The following is a 20,033-nucleotide window of genomic DNA, read 5'->3' on the forward strand; positions in this document are numbered from 1 at the left end:
GAACATGCCCACAGGAATCAGCAGATTCCCAGCTCACTTTCAATATGGAACATGCCCACAGGAATCAAGGGGTGCAAATGTATCTACACAATTTAAATTACTGTTTTTCTTTCTTTCTTTCTTTTTTTACCACCCATATTTGGTTGAATTAACTGCTGTGAAATCAGTGTAATGTGACTCCACGGGAACTAGATATTATTCTGTAGTATTCCACACTTCAGTTTCTGCTACCCCAATAAGTCGATGTGCTGTGCAAGACAGAGACTACATCTTACGTTTCTCTTCTAGCACCTGCAGAACAAGGAAGTAATAGGTAAATCTAAGTCCAACTACCAAATCACTGGCTGCTCAAACAAAGCTACCAGGTTCCTGAGTTTCAGTAAACCACACAAGCTCTTAGAACCATGAGGGATAAAATAGAATAATAAATGAATCAAAATAAAATAAAATGAAGAAATAAAATAACAAATCTTAAAAAAAATTTTGTCATCTCTTTCCTTCAATGTGGGACTTGTAGTCATTCTCAAAATATTTTTTGAGATACTTTGCTGTGCTAAGAAGCCTTACAAAGTCCCATAGGTTCAGGATCCATGACCCTCTAGAATTTTTTCTGTAACCGCCAACCATGCCCTCAGTCCCCAGGGCCATCTCCCATACTCCAAAAAGAAATGATGTTCAGTGTTGAGAAACAATGAGATAAAGCAAATGACTGCCATACCTTTGATAGATGCTGTTAAATTTTCAGTTTGTTTCTGGCTAGCAGACTCCTTGGTATTCACAAAGTTCTCCGATTTTGGAAGACTAAGCGTATCTGAGGATTCCTGTTCTGCAACTTTATTTTTCTGGGAATCTTAAAAAGAAAACCAGAACAAATATTTTAAAATGATATTCTGGACAATGATACAATGACTACTAATGTTTGTATTACAATGAACGAGGGGCCTTTCCCCCCACCGTCTTTAGAAAGACTAAATGGAAGAAAGCCATTAAGAGGCTGGGATTATCATTATATGACAAATGTTTGCCATTAACAAACAGGACAGTATCTGTAAAACTCAAACTCCCAAGGAGCTAGCTGGTTCTTTCCGGGCCTTATGACCACATAGTAGTTGTTACCTTGTTGGCTTATGAAACAGGGACCAGGTAATTTGGCCTACTTTTACTTGGCAAGAGTAACTAAAAGGTGATATTTTTAAAAAAGTTTCCACTCTTAAATAGCTCTTTATTAAAATGCACTCTAAGAAATCAGTGCAAAATGAAACAAATTTTAAATAAATATATCAAGCACTGGGGATGCAAACACATTTCAACTTGTGTGTACACCAACCCTGGTTAAATGGTGGTGGCTGCCCGGAGGACTGTGTTGAAGAAACTGTGGCCTCGCCCCCTTTCAAGGGGAGAGTAGGTTTGATTGGTTAGTGTCTTCTGCCCAGAGTGCAGGTGGCAGCACAAGCACCATCAGACTTCATCCCTGATTTAGCCCCATCACATCTACAAGTCATTGTTCCAGCCTTAATCTTTGCTTTGCAAACTCTGTGGTAATTGGCTGTGCTCATTCCAGGCAGCTGAATTTGTGGTATTGTACAGTAGAAAATCCCTCTATCTGGGCATTTTAACCACCCAGTTTATTAAAGAGAAGCACTAAATTTTATGTCATCCCTAAATTCTTCAACATGCATCTCCTGAAATGAAGACATTCCCCTACACATCCACAACAGCATCACCAAACCCGAAAAAAGTTACAGTAATCCAACAATGCCCTCTCATATAGAGTCCCTAAATCAAACTCATGTAATTCATCCAAATATTTTTGATAGCTGTTTTTTCCTCAATCCAGCAACCAAAATGTATGTATCACAAGTAGTTTTTATGCCTCTTTTGTCTTTTTTATTATAGAACAATCACCTCATGTTTAAAAAAATTTTTTAATGACATTTACTTTTTTTTTTAACATCTTGATTGGAGTATAATTGCTTTACGTTGTTGTGTTAGTTTCTGCTGTATAACAAAGTGAATCAGCTATACGTATACATATATCCCCATAACCCCTCCCTCTTGTGTCTCCCTCCCACCCTCCCTATCCCACCCCTCTAGATGGTCACAAAGCACTGAGCTGATACCCCTGTGGTATGCAGCTGCTTCCCACTAGCTATCTATTTTACATTTGGGAGTGTATATATGCCAATGGTACTCTCTTACTTTGTCCCAGCTTATACTTCCCTCTCCCCGTGGGTACATCTCTGGGCTTTCTATCCTGTTCCATTGATCTATATTTTTGTTTTTGTGCCAGTACCATACTGTCTTGATTACTGTAGCTTTGTAGTATAGTCTGAAGTCAGGGAGTCTGATTCCTCCATCTCCATTTTTCTTTCTCAAGATTGCATTGGCTATTCAGGGTCTTTTGTGTTTCCATACAAATTGTGAAATTTTTTGTTCTAGTTCTGTGAAAAATGCCAGTGGTAGTTTGATAGGGATTGAATTGAATCTGTAGATTGCTTTGGGTAGTAGAGTCATTTTCACAATGTTGATTCTTCCAATCCAAGAACATGGTATATCTCTCCATCTGTTTGTATCATCTTTAATTTCTTTCATCAGTGTCTTATAGTTTTCTGCATACAGGTCTTTTGTCTCTTTAGGTAGGTTTATTCCTAGGTATTTTATTCTTTTTGTTGCAATGGTAAATGGGAGTCTTTCCTTAATTTCTCTTTCAGATTTTCCATCATTAGTGTATAGGAATGCCAGAGATTTCTGTGCATTGATTTTGTATCCTGCTACTTTACCAAATTCATTGATTAGCTCTAGTAGTTTTCTGGTAGCATCTTTAGGATTCTGTCATCTGCAAACAGTGACAGTTTTACTTCTTCTTTTCTGATTTGGATTCCTTTTATTTCTTTTTTATCTCTGATTGCTGTGGCTAAAACTTCCAAAACTATGTTGAATAATGGTGGTGAGAGTGGGCAACACTTGTCTTGTTCCTGATCTTAGAAGAAAGTGTATCCTGTTGGTTTTGGATGGAATGTCCTATAAATATCAATTAAGCCCATCTGGTCTAATGTCTCATATAAAACTTGTGTTTCCTTATTTATTTTCATTTTGGATGATCTGTCCAGTGGTGAAAGTGGGGTGTTAAAAGTCCCCTACTATTATTGTGTTACTCTCAATTTCCCCTTTTATGGCTGTTAGCATTTGTCTTATGAATTAAGGTGCTCCTATGTTGGATGCATAAATATTTACAATTTCTATATCTTCTCCTTGGATTGATCCCTTGATCATTGTGTAGTTTCCTTCTTTGTCTCTTGTAATGGTCTTTATTTTAAAATCTGTTTTGTCTGATATGAGAAATGCTACTCCAGCTTTCTTTTGATTTCCATTTGCAAGGAATATCTTTTTCCAACCCCTCACTTTCAGTCTGTATGTGTCCCTAGGTCTGAAGTGGGTCTCTTGTAGACAGCATATATATATGGGTCTTGTTTTTGTATCCATTCAGCCATTCTGTGTCTTTTGGTTAGAGCATTTTATCCATTTGCATTTGAGGAAATTATCGATATGTATGTTCCGATTACCATTTTCTTAATTGTTTGGGGTTTGTTATTGTAAGTCTTTTCCTTCTCTTGTGTTTCCTGCCTAGAGAAGTTCCTTTAGTGTCTGTTGTAAAGCTGGTTTGGTGGTGCTGAATTCTCTTAGCGTTTGCTGGTCTGTAAAGGTTTTAATTTCTCCATTGAATCTGAATGAGATCCTTGCTGGGTAGAGTAATCTTGGTTGTAGGTTTTTCCCTTTCATCACTTTAAATAAGTCCTGCCACTCCTTTCTGGCTTGCAGAGTTTTTGCTGAAAGGTCAGCTGTTACCCTTATGGGGATTCACTTGTATGTTATTTGTTGCTTTTGCCTTGCTGCTTTTAATATTTTCCTTTATATTTAATTTTTGATAGTTTGATTAACATGGGTCTTGGCGTGTTTCTCCTTGGACTTATCCTGTATGGGTCTCTCTGCACTTCCTGGACTTGACTATTTCCTTTCCCATATGAGGGAAGTATTCAACTGTAATCTCTTCAGATATTTTCTCAGTCCCTTTCTTTTTCTTCTCTTCTTCTTCTGGGACCCCTATAATTCGAATGTTGGTGCGTTTAATGTTGCCCCAGAGGTCTCTGAGACTGTCCTCAATTCTTTTCATTCTTTTTTCTTTATTCTGCTCTGCAGCAGTTATTTCCACTATTTTATCTTCCAGGTCACTTATCCGTTCTTCTGCCTCAGTTATTCTGCTATTGCTTCCTTCTAGAGTATTTTCAATTTCATTTATTGTGTTGTTAATCATTGTTTGTTTGCTCTTTAGTTCTTCTAGGTCCTTGTTAAACATTTCTTGTATTTTCTCCATTCTATTTCCAAGATTTTGGATCATCTTTACTATCATTACTCTGAATTCTTTTTCAGGTAGACTGCCTATTTCCTCTTCATTTGTTTGGTCTGGTGGGTTTTTACCTTTCTCCCTCATCTGCTGCACATTTCTGTGCCTTCTCATTTTGCTTTACTTACTGTGTTTGGGGTCTCCTTTTAACAGGCTGCAGGTTTGTAGTTCCTGTTGTTTTTGGTGTCTGCCCCCAGTGGGTAAGGTTGGTTCAGTGGTTGTGTAGGCTTACTGGTGGAGGGGACTGGTGCCTGTGTTCTGGTGGGTGAGGCTGGATCTTTTCTTTCTGGTGGGCGGGACCGAGTCCTGTGGTGTGTTGTGGGGTGTCTGTGACCTTATTATGATTTTAGACAGCCTCTCTGATAATGGGTGGGGTTGTGTTCCTGTCTTGCTAGTTGTTTGGCATGGGGTGTCCAGCACTGGAGCTTGCTGGTGTTTGAGTGGAGCTGGGTCTTAGCGTTGAGACGGAGATCTCTGAGAGCTCTCGCCAATTGATATTATGTGGGGCCAGGAGGTCTCTGGTGGTCCAGTGTCCTGAACTCGGCTCTCCCACCTCAGAGGCTCAGGCCTGACACCCGGCCAGAGCACCAAGAGCCTGTCAGCCATACGGAATTATCAAGATAGTGGTCACTGGCAAGTGAAACCACAAGAGGAGAGGCCCGTGCTGTGCCTGGTTCTGCTGAGCACTTTTCAGACATCAGCTCATTCTGGCAACAGGGCGACTGGGTCAGCGAGGCAGGATGGTGTCCGTGAGGTGGGCGGCACTCAGCAGATGGCGAGGCCTGAGGCGCCCTGTCGAAGCCCTTGGGAAAGGCCAACGGGGGCCAGGACTCCGGCCTCCTGCGGCTGCAGCCTCTTTAGTGTCTCCTTCCCGGCGTCAAGTTGCTCTCACTCCTGCTTTGGTGGCCGTGCCTTTACCCTGAGGTTCTTCATGCGGTAAGCGCTCCCTGAGGTGATGCGTGAAAAGCGTGGGCCTCACTGAAGCGAGAGAAACGGGGATGGAGCCATGGGGCCAATGACATTGACTTTTTGGAAGAGCCCGGGTCAGTTGTCTTATTAAATGTCTACATTCTGGTTTGTCTGATTGTTTCCTTTTGATTAAATTCAGGTTAAGGATTTTTGGTGAGAATTCTACACAGGTTCTAGGAACAATATTCATATTGCATTAAATGAGAAAACATCTAATGCTAGGTTGTCTCACATATGGTAGAAGTTTGATCACTTGGTTAAGGTGGAAAATGCCATCTCCCTCCATTGTAAAGGCATATTCTCCTCCTCATAATTAGCAGGTAATACGTGAGGTGATACTTGGAGACCATGTAAACGTACTGTTCTCCAACAACCTTTCATTACTCCCTTGATTTTTAAATTAGTCAGGTCTTCTTAATGCTTTTAGGTAAATTTTAAGCATACAGGATGAAAACTAAATTTTATTTACATTTTAGTTTCCTCATATAACTCAGCCAAATCTATAATATATAGGTCACACTGTGTTATGTCATTAGCTGTTACTGAGACAAAAAGTGGTAGGAACTAGTTATGTTCTACATTAACAGGAATAAGAGCTACATGAACATATTACCTGGAGGAAGATTGGATGTATTTTGAACAGCTGTTTTGCTTGCATCCTTGTCTTTCTTGGTAAAAGAAGGCAAGTTTTTGGAAAGGGTGTCCAGATAATTAAACTTAAAGGAAAAATCAAAGATTTATTTTAGACTTACACACAGCTGAAAGGCAAGTGCTACAAGCATGATAAGTTGGTAAGCAGTGATAAAAGCATATTTTTTAAGGCCCTGAAAAGGAAGTTTGCAAATTACAAGTTGTTCAAGAAACTGATTAACTCAATTCTGGATTTTGTTAATTAGTCATAATTTCCCATAATTTCTTGTCAGGCAGCCTCTGGTTAATAATAACATCTGGAATTTTCATTGAAGCACAGGGAGTTCTGAACACATGAAAATCCTCCCTTTGCTTGAGAGTTTCAAGGTTTCATAGGAAAGGAGAGCCATGTTCTCCTTCCATGGGCTTCCAAGAACTCACAATCTCTCAGTGTTGCCTCAGCAGCTGATGGGTGAGGACATTTCAACAGAATAAAAACTTCAAAATGGGATTTATCGGAGGATAATCATCAATAGGGAGAATTCAACCCAAAAAGAGCTTATAATAGATGGGAGAACATAATTAATAGTGATAATGCAAGGCAGGGAGGTAGAGCTGTAGGAATACACTGGCAAAGAATTTCCCTCTCACATGCTGGTGAGGACATGATTTGAAGAGCATGGGTTAGTCAATTGGGTTGATGCTTGAAGCAGGAAAGAAACATCAGGATAGGTAGGTTACATTAAAAGCACAGGCATTGTATCACCTTCTATGAAGACTCATTCAATTTTTGTTAATTACATTCAATTACCTGAGACTGATATAACTTGCTTAGTTCAGATTTGTAGTACGGAGATATTGCTTTGTTCCTAATTTCCTTTAGATAGTTTTGTGTTTTTTCAATTTCCTTCCTGGTGGATATTTCCATAACGATGCAAAAGAAGACACAGAACATTAACGAAAAAGTGTTATTTGCTTTTGTTTCAGCTCTAAATCCCACAGAAAATGGGGATCACTAACAAAACTGGTAAGAATTAACTCGGGCATTTTTTTGTCAACTTGTTTCAGTTCATCTTCTGCTTCTTCTAGAATCGGTCACATTTCTGACCTCAGAAATTAGACTTTCATGTGAGACAGGAAATAATGATACCAGCTGGTAGTCTGGTTTTACACTTGATCTCAAAAGGCTACAAACCACATGGATGACCTTTTTGCATGTCTTTCCGTTTCTCTGAGGTTTAATTGACAGCTAGATTCTACTGATTTCCGAAATTTCAGTAGCAGTGGTAACACTGAAACCTGGGGAATGAATGGCTTATGAATAATGCAATTAATGATCACACAGTAAAATAAAAACAATCATAATCTTGCTAGCTGACTTTCCATATTAGAAAATGTACTGGGGAGGCAATAGTCCAGCTAAAAACTACACTTCCCAGCCTTCCCTCTATATACGGATAGCCAGTAAGATGTAAACTGAAGTCACTGGGTAAGACTTCAGAAAGCTTTTAAAGAGGGCTAACTCAGCTGGAAGGCTTTCCCTTTGTCCTTGCTTCGTCTCTTTTCCTACTTCCTAAAATATGAATGAAATGGCTGTAGCTGCAGCAGTCATTTTGCAACTATGAAGCAAACTTGAGGATGGAAATCATGTGCTAAGAAGGATGGAACAGAAGAAAGGAAGGAATCTTAGTTCCTGATGATGATGTGGCACTGCCTGCCATGGACTGCCCACTTCGGACTTCTTTTACATTAGGAAAAACAAACTTCTTTCTTGTAAAACACTGATTTGGGGGTTGTCCGTTAAATGCAGCCAAACCTAACCCTATCTGAAAAAATTTTCATTTTTAAGTGCTTATTGCATGCCAGGAAAACTTTGCAAAGTACTTTGCATTTAATCTTACAATAACTCTATGAGTTACTATTATTATTCCCATTTTATTCATCAAAAATTCAAGGCATAGAGAAGTAAGTAGTAAGAAGTAAAGTCTGAATTAAAATCCAGGTTGCCTGCACCAAAGCCCATGATCTTGAGAAGTGCTTATGCAAGTCAGCTGTTAGTGAACTGACAGAGATCTTAGATACTAGGTGGTCTAATCATCCTCATTTTATAGATAAGCAAACTGAATTCCTGAAGTAAATTTTACTGAAGTAAAACAACCAGCTGGAATCATACAGTCTGCCAATAATCAAATTGGAGCTGATTCTAGGTCTGCTGGCTCTAAGAACAGTGCTCTTTCTCTTATACTAGATGGCCTCTCTGGAAATACTGGCTGAATGAAAATCGTCTTATTTAAACAGCTTGAATTTCTCATTAAAATATCTCTACTGCCTCACTGGATTCGTTCATCAATCTATGGCAGTCTGGCTACTGCCTATCAATCTATTAAAATTGTTCTCACAAAAGAAATCAATAAACCTTCCAACCGATAAGCACAAATTCCTCTCTTCATTCTCCTTTCTGATTCTTCCATGGCATCTGACATTTGTTGACTACCTTCTATTTCCTTGAAACTTTCTCCTTCCTTAACCCTCCTCCCCTGTCCATTTTCCATGTTGCCAGCCCTTCTCTTTCTAGGACATATATCTAATTATGTGTTTCGCTTTCTTCTTCAAAAACTTTTGTTGGCTTGCCATTCCTACCTATGGGGTAAAATTCGAAATTGTTAATGTTTCAAAAATTTTTTTAAATGTGAATGGATAACACATGCAAATGTACATAATTCAAAAAGGAGAAAAGAGTACATAATGAAAAGGAAGTCCATCTTGCACTATCCCCTAACCTCCCAGTTTCCTTCTCCACAAGCACTCACTGTCACCAGGCTCTTGGATATCCTTTCAGGGATATTCTACAGGACAGTATATACTTCTAGTTTGACCTTGTATAGAGGGGTGGCCCATGAGACCTAAGGTCTTATCTCACTACTTCTCCAACACATTCCACAAGGTAGCCCAGACGTTTTTATTAAGAAGTGTATTCATCCTGGGAGTCATTCTGGAGAGGAGCCATGCAAATGTGTACAGTGGTACCATATGTACTACTATACACTCAATAAATATATCTGGCTTCCTTTCTTTAGGGCAAGAGGGCTGGGGTTGGAATCCTCAGCTAGGATTGAAAGGAAACCAGAGCACATAATGCTTAGAGCACATTCCTCGTGTGCATTATAAGAATCCTTGCATGTTTACAACTATGCTCTGCATTAAGTTCTAGAATATTTATTAGTATATTAGAATTACCAAAGCACAGAGAATACCTGAGAGTTCCCTTGCTTATGAGAGAGAGAGGATCTACCTAATGGTCAAACGGTAATGGTCAAATGGGCTTCCTCAAAAGATAATAAGGTCACTGCCCAAAAGATGACTGCTGGGCAGAAATGTAGCAGAATTTAAAGAACATCGGGGAGCCTGGATGGTAGGACTTTGCAACCCCCCCAATTCTAAAATTCTATGACTCCACCAAACTGGGTCTTTCACATGCTTATTTTATGTATCGTTCAGGGTAGAATTACCTCTTTTGAGCTAACTTTTCTTTCCAACGCTTTGTTGTTTCTGTGTGCCTGTGTAAAACGAAAGGAAAAAAAATATGATGAAAAAGGGCAATGTTCTCAGCCTACAGATAATAAAAGAAAACCCACCCTTGTATGATAAATTGTTAACAGCATGGAAGATGAAAGGCTAATTCCTTGATGTAGTCACCCACTGTATGACACCCGCGCCTCTCCATTTCCTCATCATTTCCTTAGTACTGATTGGAACACATTATTGATCAGCTTACCTCCGTTTCTTTTCAGAGAAATCTGTCTCAACGGTTTCTGGTGGACATTCTGTAGTATTAGCCAAAGACTGCTTGAATACATCAGTTAGGTGGGCTGCAACTTTAAAAACAGATGCATTTAACTTTTATCCTCACTTCTTGACAGCCCAACACACAATCAGTACCCAATTACTCATTTGAGATGTTTTCTAAGAGCCTATATTGAGTCTATCAAGTGATTACTAGAATTTCCATGACCAAGCTATAATATAACAGGAAACCAGGTATCTCTATGAAATACCCTTTTAGAGAACACACATCTTATAGTCAAAATGTAAAATGTAAGTGACACCTCATTTGTCCCACATCACTGGGGGCGTCAGTGTTCTACCTAACTGAATTTCTTCACATCTGAAGCACCAAAGCTCAAAAAAATTAAACACTTGGGCTTCCCTGGTGGCGCAGTGGTTGAGAGTCCGCCTGCCCATGCAGGGGACACGGGTTCGTGCCCCGGTCTGGGAAGATCCCACATGCCGCGGAGCGGCTGGGCCCGTGAGCCATGGCCGCTGAGCCTGCGCATCCGGAGCCTATGTTCCGCAACGGGAGAGGCCACAACAGTGAGAGGCCCGCGTACCGCAAAAAAAAAAAAAATTAAACACTTTATTGAAATTGTTTTTCTAAAACAATATCTAAAGATATAAACCTAAGAATATGAATATAATACAACAGTTATTTGATAATTTGGGCAGTGGTTCTCAGAGGTTATTCCAGAGAACATGGTCTTGGAGGGATGTTAACAGGAGATTAAAAAAGAAAGAAGGCTCCGTGTTTCATGGTTATATGAGTTTGGGAAACACTGATTTTTACAAGGTTAAATATGTTTCATTACTGTAGAGCTTTTCTGGACCCTTAACTAGTTCATGTACTTTGTGGCTGTCTAAGAAAATAAGGCAATATGCAGCAGTATGCAAACTTATGTTAGCATAGAACTCACTTTTTTTTTCTGGAGCTGTCCCGTAGACTAGTGTTTTAGGAAGTACTTTGGGGAGCATTGACTTAGGATCACCACTATTAATGTGTCAGGGGCAGCTGTAAACATGCAAGACTCTGATTCCTGCATCTGTTTGTCTGTTTGCAAAATACATTTGATTTGTCCTTCACTATTGGGCAGCCTGTGCATTTACCTTACAGTGATTGTTCCCTCACACCAGAGGTTAAAAATTCAAATGCTACAATGTAGGGTCACCAGATAAAGTATAGGGCATCTAGTTAAATTTGAATTTCAGAGGAACAACAAAAAATCTTTAGTATAAGTATGCTCCATGTTATTTTGGGACATCCTTATAACAAAAAAATTTGTTGTTTGTCTGAAATTCATATTTAACTTGGCCTTCTGTATTTTTATTTGCTAAATTTGGCAACCGTAACATAAGAGGCCACCCAGGTAAAAGAGTGACAACAGAGTGTAAGGACAGGAGACACTGTGGCTGTGATGGATTCTTTTGTTCATGGCAGTTCTAAAGGGGCAGCTGATAATCATCTTCAGCTACATGTCACTGTGTGGTAATGGGACATTTCAAGATAAGGAAAATTCAGATACAGAAACAACAAAAGCAACCGTGCAAGACAACACTGTGGGGGACACACAAAACACATCTGTGGGCTGAATGGAGCCCGTGGCTGCCACTTTCTGACTTTTGTCATATGACCAAAATAGAAAAGAAAACCCCAAACCACAAAAATTCTCCACTGCTTGTCTTCTGTGAACTATGAAACCATATAACCAAGTTTGTTGGGGCTGTATATTTCCCCACATAAATAAGCTTTCCAAGAGTAGACTGCTTGGGCCACATATAGTGCAAAACAGTGCAAGATTTTGGTGATACCTGTGTAGTTGCTCCAAAGTTCTGTGTGTGCGTGTGTGTGTGTGTGTGTGTGTGTGTGTGTATTGGGAGTAGAGTGTTGGTTGGTTGACTGTTTCCTTCCTGTATATTTGCTATGTTCTAAATGCAAGTTGAGGCTAACTTAAAAGCCAAATGTCAACTTTTATCATTCAACATGTGATAGTTAAAGATAAATTAGAGGCAATCATGGTTTGAAGGATCTCACAATTTAGGCAGGAAAAAAATATATAAAAAAAATCATTACAATACAACATGGCCAATATGACAACAGAAATATGTACATGGTACTTTGCTATCAGATGAGAGAATAACTGAGAAGTGTATTTAAGATTGTTCCTTTGCAATCTGTAACTATTTTGCACAAAAATATTAAATGTAATTACCTTCAGTATCATGACTTTCTGTAGTTTTCTCCATTTTAGGGAAAGCCTGAAATGAAGATAGAGTTCCTTAATGATGATGATTATATTACATACAAAATTTACTTTGCTTAGAAGGATTCCTTATGTGATCAAATTGATCTTTTATGGAACTTACTATAAAATGAATTAATTTTTTAATGCCAATACAAAAAGTGACATGATTTTTTTTAGTCATTTCTTTCACTTAGCAAATTTCTAAAAATGGAAATCATTTTAAGTGTAGAAGTTGATTTTTCTTCCTTCTTCCTATTTCATTCATTAATTCATAAGACATTTCAATGAATGTCAGTTTCTCTGAAGACAATAAAAACTTTTATTTAAGAGCCTTCAGAATTATTTATGATTTAAGGAAGAGCCTAAAAAGCTTTTGGAAAATTCGATATATATAAGGGATCAGAGTTCCACAGAAATAAGAAATTATAAGGAGGGAGAAAATGCTTCATAGAAGTGGCAGAAACAGCTATTATTTACAATATTTTGTCTCAAAGCATTTAATATTGAAACAATAGTAAAACCACTAGAGTAAAAAACATTTCTTTCTCACCATAACTAGCTTGAGGAGATCTGCAGCCTTGGCTTTCTCCTCCTCAGTTCTGGAATCTTTAACTCTCATTTCCTGTAGCTCATCTTCTTTCTTTAGAATATGGTTTATATAATCCTAAATCAGTAGAATAAAAGAGATCAATAAAATGCAGAAATATGGTAGAGAGAGACACAGAATAGCCAACATCAGCTTGAAATATTACAAAAAGGTTAAGAATATGTAAGTTCACAAGGCTTAACAACCAGTTACTGGTCAAGCAATCTGGAAAGGTTTTTCCTTAATACGTTAATAAACAAAGACCTGAAAAGTCCAAAAGCAAAGCTTTAAGAGCCACAGGACATTAGAATTGTCTGAGGACCTCAGAGAGGCCCAGCTTCTCATTCAGTGCTCCAGTGTCCTCATCAATAAAATGGACAGAGTTGGGTTAGATGATTTCTAGAGTCCTTTCCAGGTATGGCCTTTATGATGAGATTTATGAATGTAAGTTACTCAGTTCATGCCTTTGCTTCCAAGAGAAATATACTTTACCTTTTGCATAAATATTTGATCTGTTTTCACAGATAACGGTCCCCTGCTGTATGCCAGGTATTGGGTATATAACCATAAACAAAACACATATGATACCTGTTCTGAGAGAGCTGACACACTTGACAGTGAGATGTTATAGATATGCTTACACAGTTAACTATATATGTACAAATTCTTAGACTATTTCCCAAAACCAATAATCCTTTTCTTCCTCTGACAAGTATCAAGTTAATATGCAGTTCTACCTTTTTCCAGAGGTTACTAGATCAGTTTTCCATATACTGAGAGGGGAGGAGGACGACATTGCAATCACATATAAAAGTTACCTATCTTCTCAATGTCTTTGGGGCCTCAATACTTCCTATACCTTATGGGAACCATTAAGCATTTTCTGCCTTTTCCACCTCCTACCCTCTAGAAGATTGACATTTATGTGTTGCATTAGATAAATATTGGCAGAATTACATAATTTCAGGTTCCTCAGGAAACCAAGAAGAATGATTGCTCTGTTCCTGATTCTTTTGGGTCAGGTTACCAGAATTCCATTACCTTCAGGGAAATCTGCAGTTTCAATTTCACCTCATTCTTTATGACCTCGTGCTGGATGAACTGGCGTATCTGTAGCACACTGGGGCTCTTCCGTATAGGGGCTGGGGTGCTCATTAACTGTTTGGACCCAACGTCGAGGCCCTTCCAAATCTGAGTGCCAAATGGAGGTCCTGGAGTTTTTTTCTATTAACGAAACAAAGCAAAACAACCACCAAACAAATGAGAATATTTTACCGTTAGAATTGTTTTTTCCACCGAGTACTTATTATGTAGACACTCTATGCTAGGAACCACTCGTTAGGGAATACCACAGTGAAAAAATGTATCTCTGTTCTCAAAAAGGTTTGCAAATATGAGGGAAATTGGGAACAGAACTGGGCAAGTTTTCCTCTTTAAATATGTTACCAAGAATAAGGATATTTAAAAATCCTGTTGCCTGATGTCCCACTGGATAGCATTTAGGGGAATGCTAAGCCATGCTGTTGCCATGGTGAGGCAGCAGCAGCCTCGGTTATGCCAAATGCATGCAACTATTCCTTAAAATCCACAGGGAGCCTAAGACACTTGGAATTAACAATCTTTAACTTTTTGGTTCCATGTTCATTTTGACCTGGAGAGATCCTTTGAGAGAGAAATCATCCCATAGACCTGGGAGGTCTTTGAGCTCATTCTAGATTAAGCATGCCACTAGAATCTTCCTGGGATCTCTTGGGCAGAAACATGTGCCTTGAGTAGATTAACATCTCTATCTTCTCCTTGTAATTGATTTTCAGGAGTGGTGTGCTTTGATGTGTTTCATTTTAAATTGCTCTTCAATTTCATTCCTTTTTACAGCTGAGTAATATTCCATTGTATATATGTGCCACATCTCTTTATCCATTCATCTGTTGATGGACATTTAGGTTGCTTCCATGTCCTGGCTATTGAAAATAGTGCTGCAATGAACATTGTGGTACATGTATCTTTTTGAATTATGGTTTTCTCAGGGTATATGCCCAGTAGTGGGATTGCTGGGTCATATGGTAGTTCTATTTTTAGTTTTTTAAGGAACCTCCACACTGTTCTCCATGGTGGCTGTATCAATTTACATTCTCACCAACAGGGCAGGAGGGTTGGGTTCCCTTTTCTCCACTCACTCTCTAGCATTTATGAAAAAAAAAAAAATAAAATAAAATAAATTGCTCTTCAGTGCCAAATGCCTCATCAGTGATAGCTACTCAGAGGCTTGCCTGGGTGGCCACTCCACTGGGCATAGAAGGTCATAGATATAGGAGCTGTGGAGGAAGAGAATGAACTTCCTTCATTAATCTCAGGTGTGGTATATTATTTCTCACAGTGCAGTATTTTCAACTTGGAGATAGTTTTAGTAAACCATTTGGTGTGGTCTTTTCATTTTTCAGATAAGGAGTTAAGACATGCAGTGTGACTTTTCCCAAATCCCACATTAATAATTGATAGAGCCAAGACTAGAATTCAGATCATCTTCGTTCACCATGTTGCTTATAGGCACCAAACTGAAATATGGGGTCCTGTGGGCAAGCACAGGTCACTACCCACACCCTGCTGGGAGCCTGTGCAACACACCAGGGCCAACTAACCCGGGAGAACACACAGCACGCCTCAGGCTGTTGCAATGTCACGCCAGCCTCTGTTGCCGCAAGCACTCCCGGCATCTCAATTGTGACTACCGTACCCTTCGCTCTCCCTGGCCTGAGTGAGCAAGAGAGCCCTAATCAGCTGCTGCTTTAACCGCCTACTCTCTGGCCAGGGAACAGATAACTGAGGGCAGCCTACATGCAGAGGTGGGGCCAAAACCAAAGCTGAACCCCAGGAGCTGTGTGAACAAAGAAGAGAAAGGGAAAGCTCTCTGTGCAGCCTCAGGAGCAGCAGACTAAATCCCTGCAATCAACTGGGTAAACCCTGCAATTGTGGAATACCTGAATAGACAACGAGTCCTCCCAAAATTGAGGTGGTGGACTTTGGGGGAAACTGTGGACTTGGGTTTGCTTTCTGTGTTTGATTTGTTTTTGGATTTATGTTTATCTTAGTTTAGTTTTTAGTATTTGTTTTCATTTGTGGGTTTGTTTATTGGTTTAGTTGACCTCTTACTTTTTTGTTTCTCTTTTTGTGAGTGTGTGTGAGTGTTTCTTTGTGTGATTTTGTCTGTTTAGTTTTGCTTTTACCATTTGTCTTGGGGTTCTGTCTGTTCGTATTTATTTTTCTTTTTGCAAGTGTGTTTGTGTATGTTTCTTTGTGTGATTTTGTCTGCTTAGTTTTGCTGTTACCATTTCTTTTGGCATTCTGTTTGCTCTTTTTTTTTTTTTCTCTTCCTTTTCTTCCATGCCATGTGGCTGTCAGGGTCTTCGTGCTCCAGCTGGGTGTCGGGCCTGAGCCTCTGAGGTGGGAGAGCTGAGTCCAGGATGTTAGACCACCAGAGACCTCCCGATCCCATATAATATTAATTGGTGAGAGCTCTCCCAAAGATCTCCATCTCAACACCAAGACCCAGCTGCACCCAGCAGCCAGCAAGCTCCAGTGCTGAACGCCCCATGACAAACAACTAACAAGACAGGAACACAATCCCACCCATTAGCAGAGAGGCTGCTTAAAGTCATACTAAGTTCACAGACACTCCAAAACACACCACCGGATGCAGCAATGTCCACCAGAGGGGCAAGCTCCAGCCCCAACCACCAGAACACAGGCAACGGTCCCCCGCACCAGGAAGCCTACATAACCCACTGAACCAACCTCACCCACTAGGGGCAGACATCAGAAATAAAGGAACTAGGAACCTGCAGCCTGAGAAAAGGAGGCCCCAAACACACTAAGTTAAACAAAATGAGAAGACAGAGAACTATGCACCAGAAAAGGAACAAGGTAAAACCCACCAGAACAAACAAATGAAGAGGAAATAGGCAGTCTACCTGAAAAAGAATTCAGAGTAATGATAGTAAGGATGATCCAAAATCTCAGAAATACAATGGAGAAAATACAAGAAACGTTTAACAATGACCTAGAGGAGCTAAAGAGCAAACAAACAGTGATGAACAACACAATAAACGAAATTAAAAATACACTAGAAGGAATCAATAGCAGAATAAGTGAGGTAGAAGAACGGATAAGTGACCTGGAAGATAGAATGGTGGAAATAACTGCCACAGAGCAGAATAAAGAAAAAAGAATGAAAAGAATGGAGGACAGGCTCAGAGACCTCTGGGACAACATTAAACGCACCAACATTCGAATTATAGGGGTCCCAGAAGAAGCAGAGAAGAAAAAGAAAGGGACTGAGAAAATATCTGAAGAGATTATAGGTGAAAACTTCCCTCATATGGGAAAGGAAACAGTCAATCAAGTGCAGGAAGTGCAGAGACTCGCATACTGGATAAATCCAAGGAGAAACATGCCAAGACACATATAATCAAACTATCAAAAATTAAATATAAAGAAAAAATATTAAAAGCAGCAAGGGAAAAACAACAAATAACATACAAGGGAATCCCCATAAGGTTAACAGCTGACCTTTCAGCAAAAACTCTGCAAGCCAGAAGGGAGTGGCAGGACATATTTAAAGTGATGAAAGGGAAAAACCTACAACCAAGATTACTCTCCCCAGCAAGGGTCTCATTCAGATTCGATGGAGAAATTAAAACCTTTACAGACAAGCAAAAGCTAAGAGAATTCAGCACCACCAAACCAGCTTTAAAACAAATGCTAAAGGAACTTCTCTAGGCAGGAAACACAGAGAAGGAAAAGACCTACAAAAACAAACCCCAAACAATTAAGAAAATGGTAATAGGAACATACATATCGATAATTACCCTAAATGCAAATGGATTAAATGCTCCAACCAAAAGACACAGACTGGCTGAATGGATACAAAAATAAGACCCATATATATGCTGCCTACAAGAGACCCCTTCAGACCTGAGGAAACACACAGACTGAAAGGGAGGGGATGGAAAAAGATATTCCATGGAAATCAAAAGAAAGGTGGAGCAGCAATTCTCGTATCAGACAAAATAGACTTTAAAATAAAGACTGGGGCTTCCCTGGTGGCGCAGTGGTTGGGAGGCTGCCTGTCGATGCAGGGGGCATGGGTTCGTGCCCCGGTCCGGGAGGATCCCACGTGCTGCGGAGCGGCTGGGCCCGTGGGCCGTGGCTGCTGAGCCTTCGCGTCCGGGGCCTGTGCTCCGCAACGGGAGAGGCCGCAACGGTGAGAGGCCCGCGTACCGCAAAAAAAAAAAAAAAAACAACTAAAAATAGAACTCCCATACGACCCAGCAATCCCCCTACTGGGCATATATCCTGAGAAAACCATAATTCAAAAAGAGTCATGTACCACAATGTTCACAGCAGCTCTATTTACAATAGCCAGGACTTGGAAGCAACCTAAATGTCCATTGACAGAAGAATGGATAAAGAAGATGTGGCATATATATACAATGGACTATTATTCAGTCATAAAAAGAAATGAAATTGAGTTATTTGTAGCAAGATGGATGGACTTAGAGTCTGTCATACAGAGTGAAATAAGTCAGAAAGAGAAAAACAAATACCGTATGCTAACACATATATTTGGAATCTAAAAAAAGAAAAATGGTTCTGATGAACCTAGTGGCAGGATAGGATTAAAGATGCAGACCTAGAGAATGGAATTGAGGACACAGGTCGGGGTGGGGGGAGGGTAAGCTGGGACGAAGTGAGAGTAGCATTGACATATATACACTACCAAATGTAAAATAGATAGCTAGTGGGAAGCAGCTGCATACCATAGGGAGATCAGCTCGGTGCTTTGTGACCACCTAGAGGGGTGGGATAGGGAGGGTGGGAGGGGATATGGGGATATATGTATATGTATAGCTGATTCACTTTGTTATAAAGCAGAAACTAACACACCATTGTAAAGCAATTATACTCCAATAAATGTGTAAAAAAAATGAAATGGCAAATCTGGCAAGATGCAGGACTATATGATTCTTGCTCAAGATGTTTTCTTTCACTCTTTACAAAACCTTAGGTGGGCCTTTCTCTAAGCTGCCACAATTACAATGCTTACTTTTTAAAATTGCAGTTGCAAGTTCCTGTATTTAATATTTCACATTATTCTTACATACTCAGTTTGTGCATTAATAAATTGAGACTAAAGGGAAAGTGAAAGACCTAAGACTGTGTGTTAAAACTAACAAATAAATATTGGGAGAGGGAAGGTTTCTGTATTGCAAAATATCAGTAATGGGTTACTCAAACTGCATATTTTCATATTATAGGACGACGTTCAAGCCTGCGATGTAGGCTAAAAGAAATAAAACTGAGATAAACTAGTCAGGTGTATTTCTCTAAAATCTACAAATATAAAACTGATTGAGCCCATTAACAATTTACAAAAGAAGGAAAATATGTGAATATACAGGAGAAGAGCTGAACTCTGGCCCACAGATAGATGGATATGCAAATATAGTTACTTTATAGCAGAAAAATTTGTACCTCAACCGAGGGAAATGTCTCCCATGTCCTTGACTGGAGATTAGGAGGAACAATTGTATCTAACTCTTTCTTCATTAGCCATGGTGAAGCTTCATGGAAAGGGCGAAGGACAGTGATGCTCAGGGCACCTGGTTCACAGAGAGGTATCAGAGGATCATTTCTCTTTCAGAAATATTCTGAGAAATCCAGTAGGTATTCACCAAATCGAACAAACACTTTTGAGAAGCCAGACACAATGACTATGCTTAAGGACCTTACAGTCTAACAAGAAAGGAGAGACGCAGTCATGGTAACACCTAAAACAGCTGGATTTAGATCACCTGAAAGTAGTAATGGACACTTCACTGTCCTTCGGAAACCACATCCAAGTCCTGTCAGTTCTACCACTAAACGTTTCTTGAGTTCATCTATCTCTTCCTCCTCCAGTGACCCTACCTTAGACTATTCCCCTCAGAGCCATCCTGTTTTGGACTACAATGACAACTAACTTTTCTGCCCACTTCTACTCTGAATGAACCTCCCTCCGCAGTCAGGGTGACTGATTATGCTAGCCCATGATGTAAAATCTTCTTTGACTTCCCACTGCTTATGGGATAAAACAGAGGCCTCACCCCTGACTCAACTTGCGCTATTTTCCCTTCTGTACTTTGCCTACTTTAGCCTTTTTTCCCCTATCCTCCAAAGCTTTAAGCTTCCTGCTTTGTATTCTGTCTTCCAAGAAAGCTCCTCCTCCTATTTTAATTAATGCCTACTTATCCAGTAGCTCTTGGCTCCAGTGTTTTCAGGGAAGCCTTCTAGACTATGTCAGCTCCTCTGTTAGATGTTCTCATAGAATCATATT

General features: G+C 39.7%; 1 protein-coding gene across 1 annotated transcript in view; it reads right to left on the reverse strand.

Moving 5' to 3' along the window:
• SPAG17 (sperm associated antigen 17) overlaps positions 1-20,033 on the reverse strand; it is a 218,473-nt gene that overhangs the window by 22,590 nt on the left and 175,850 nt on the right. Inside the window, exons 35-43 of the mRNA XM_067710299.1 lie at positions 19,193-19,320; positions 13,703-13,885; positions 12,626-12,739; positions 12,043-12,088; positions 9,777-9,876; positions 9,511-9,558; positions 6,813-6,912; positions 5,985-6,087; positions 719-850 (exon numbers count right to left, since the gene is read on the reverse strand). Of these exons, the coding sequence (XP_067566400.1) occupies positions 719-850; positions 5,985-6,087; positions 6,813-6,912; positions 9,511-9,558; positions 9,777-9,876; positions 12,043-12,088; positions 12,626-12,739; positions 13,703-13,885; positions 19,193-19,320 (954 nt within the window). The remainder of the gene's footprint in view (positions 1-718; positions 851-5,984; positions 6,088-6,812; positions 6,913-9,510; positions 9,559-9,776; positions 9,877-12,042; positions 12,089-12,625; positions 12,740-13,702; positions 13,886-19,192; positions 19,321-20,033) is intronic.

The sequence above is a fragment of the Pseudorca crassidens genome, chromosome 2 (genome assembly GCF_039906515.1).
Source record: "Pseudorca crassidens isolate mPseCra1 chromosome 2, mPseCra1.hap1, whole genome shotgun sequence".
In the NCBI taxonomy this organism is placed as follows: Eukaryota; Metazoa; Chordata; class Mammalia; order Artiodactyla; family Delphinidae; genus Pseudorca; species Pseudorca crassidens.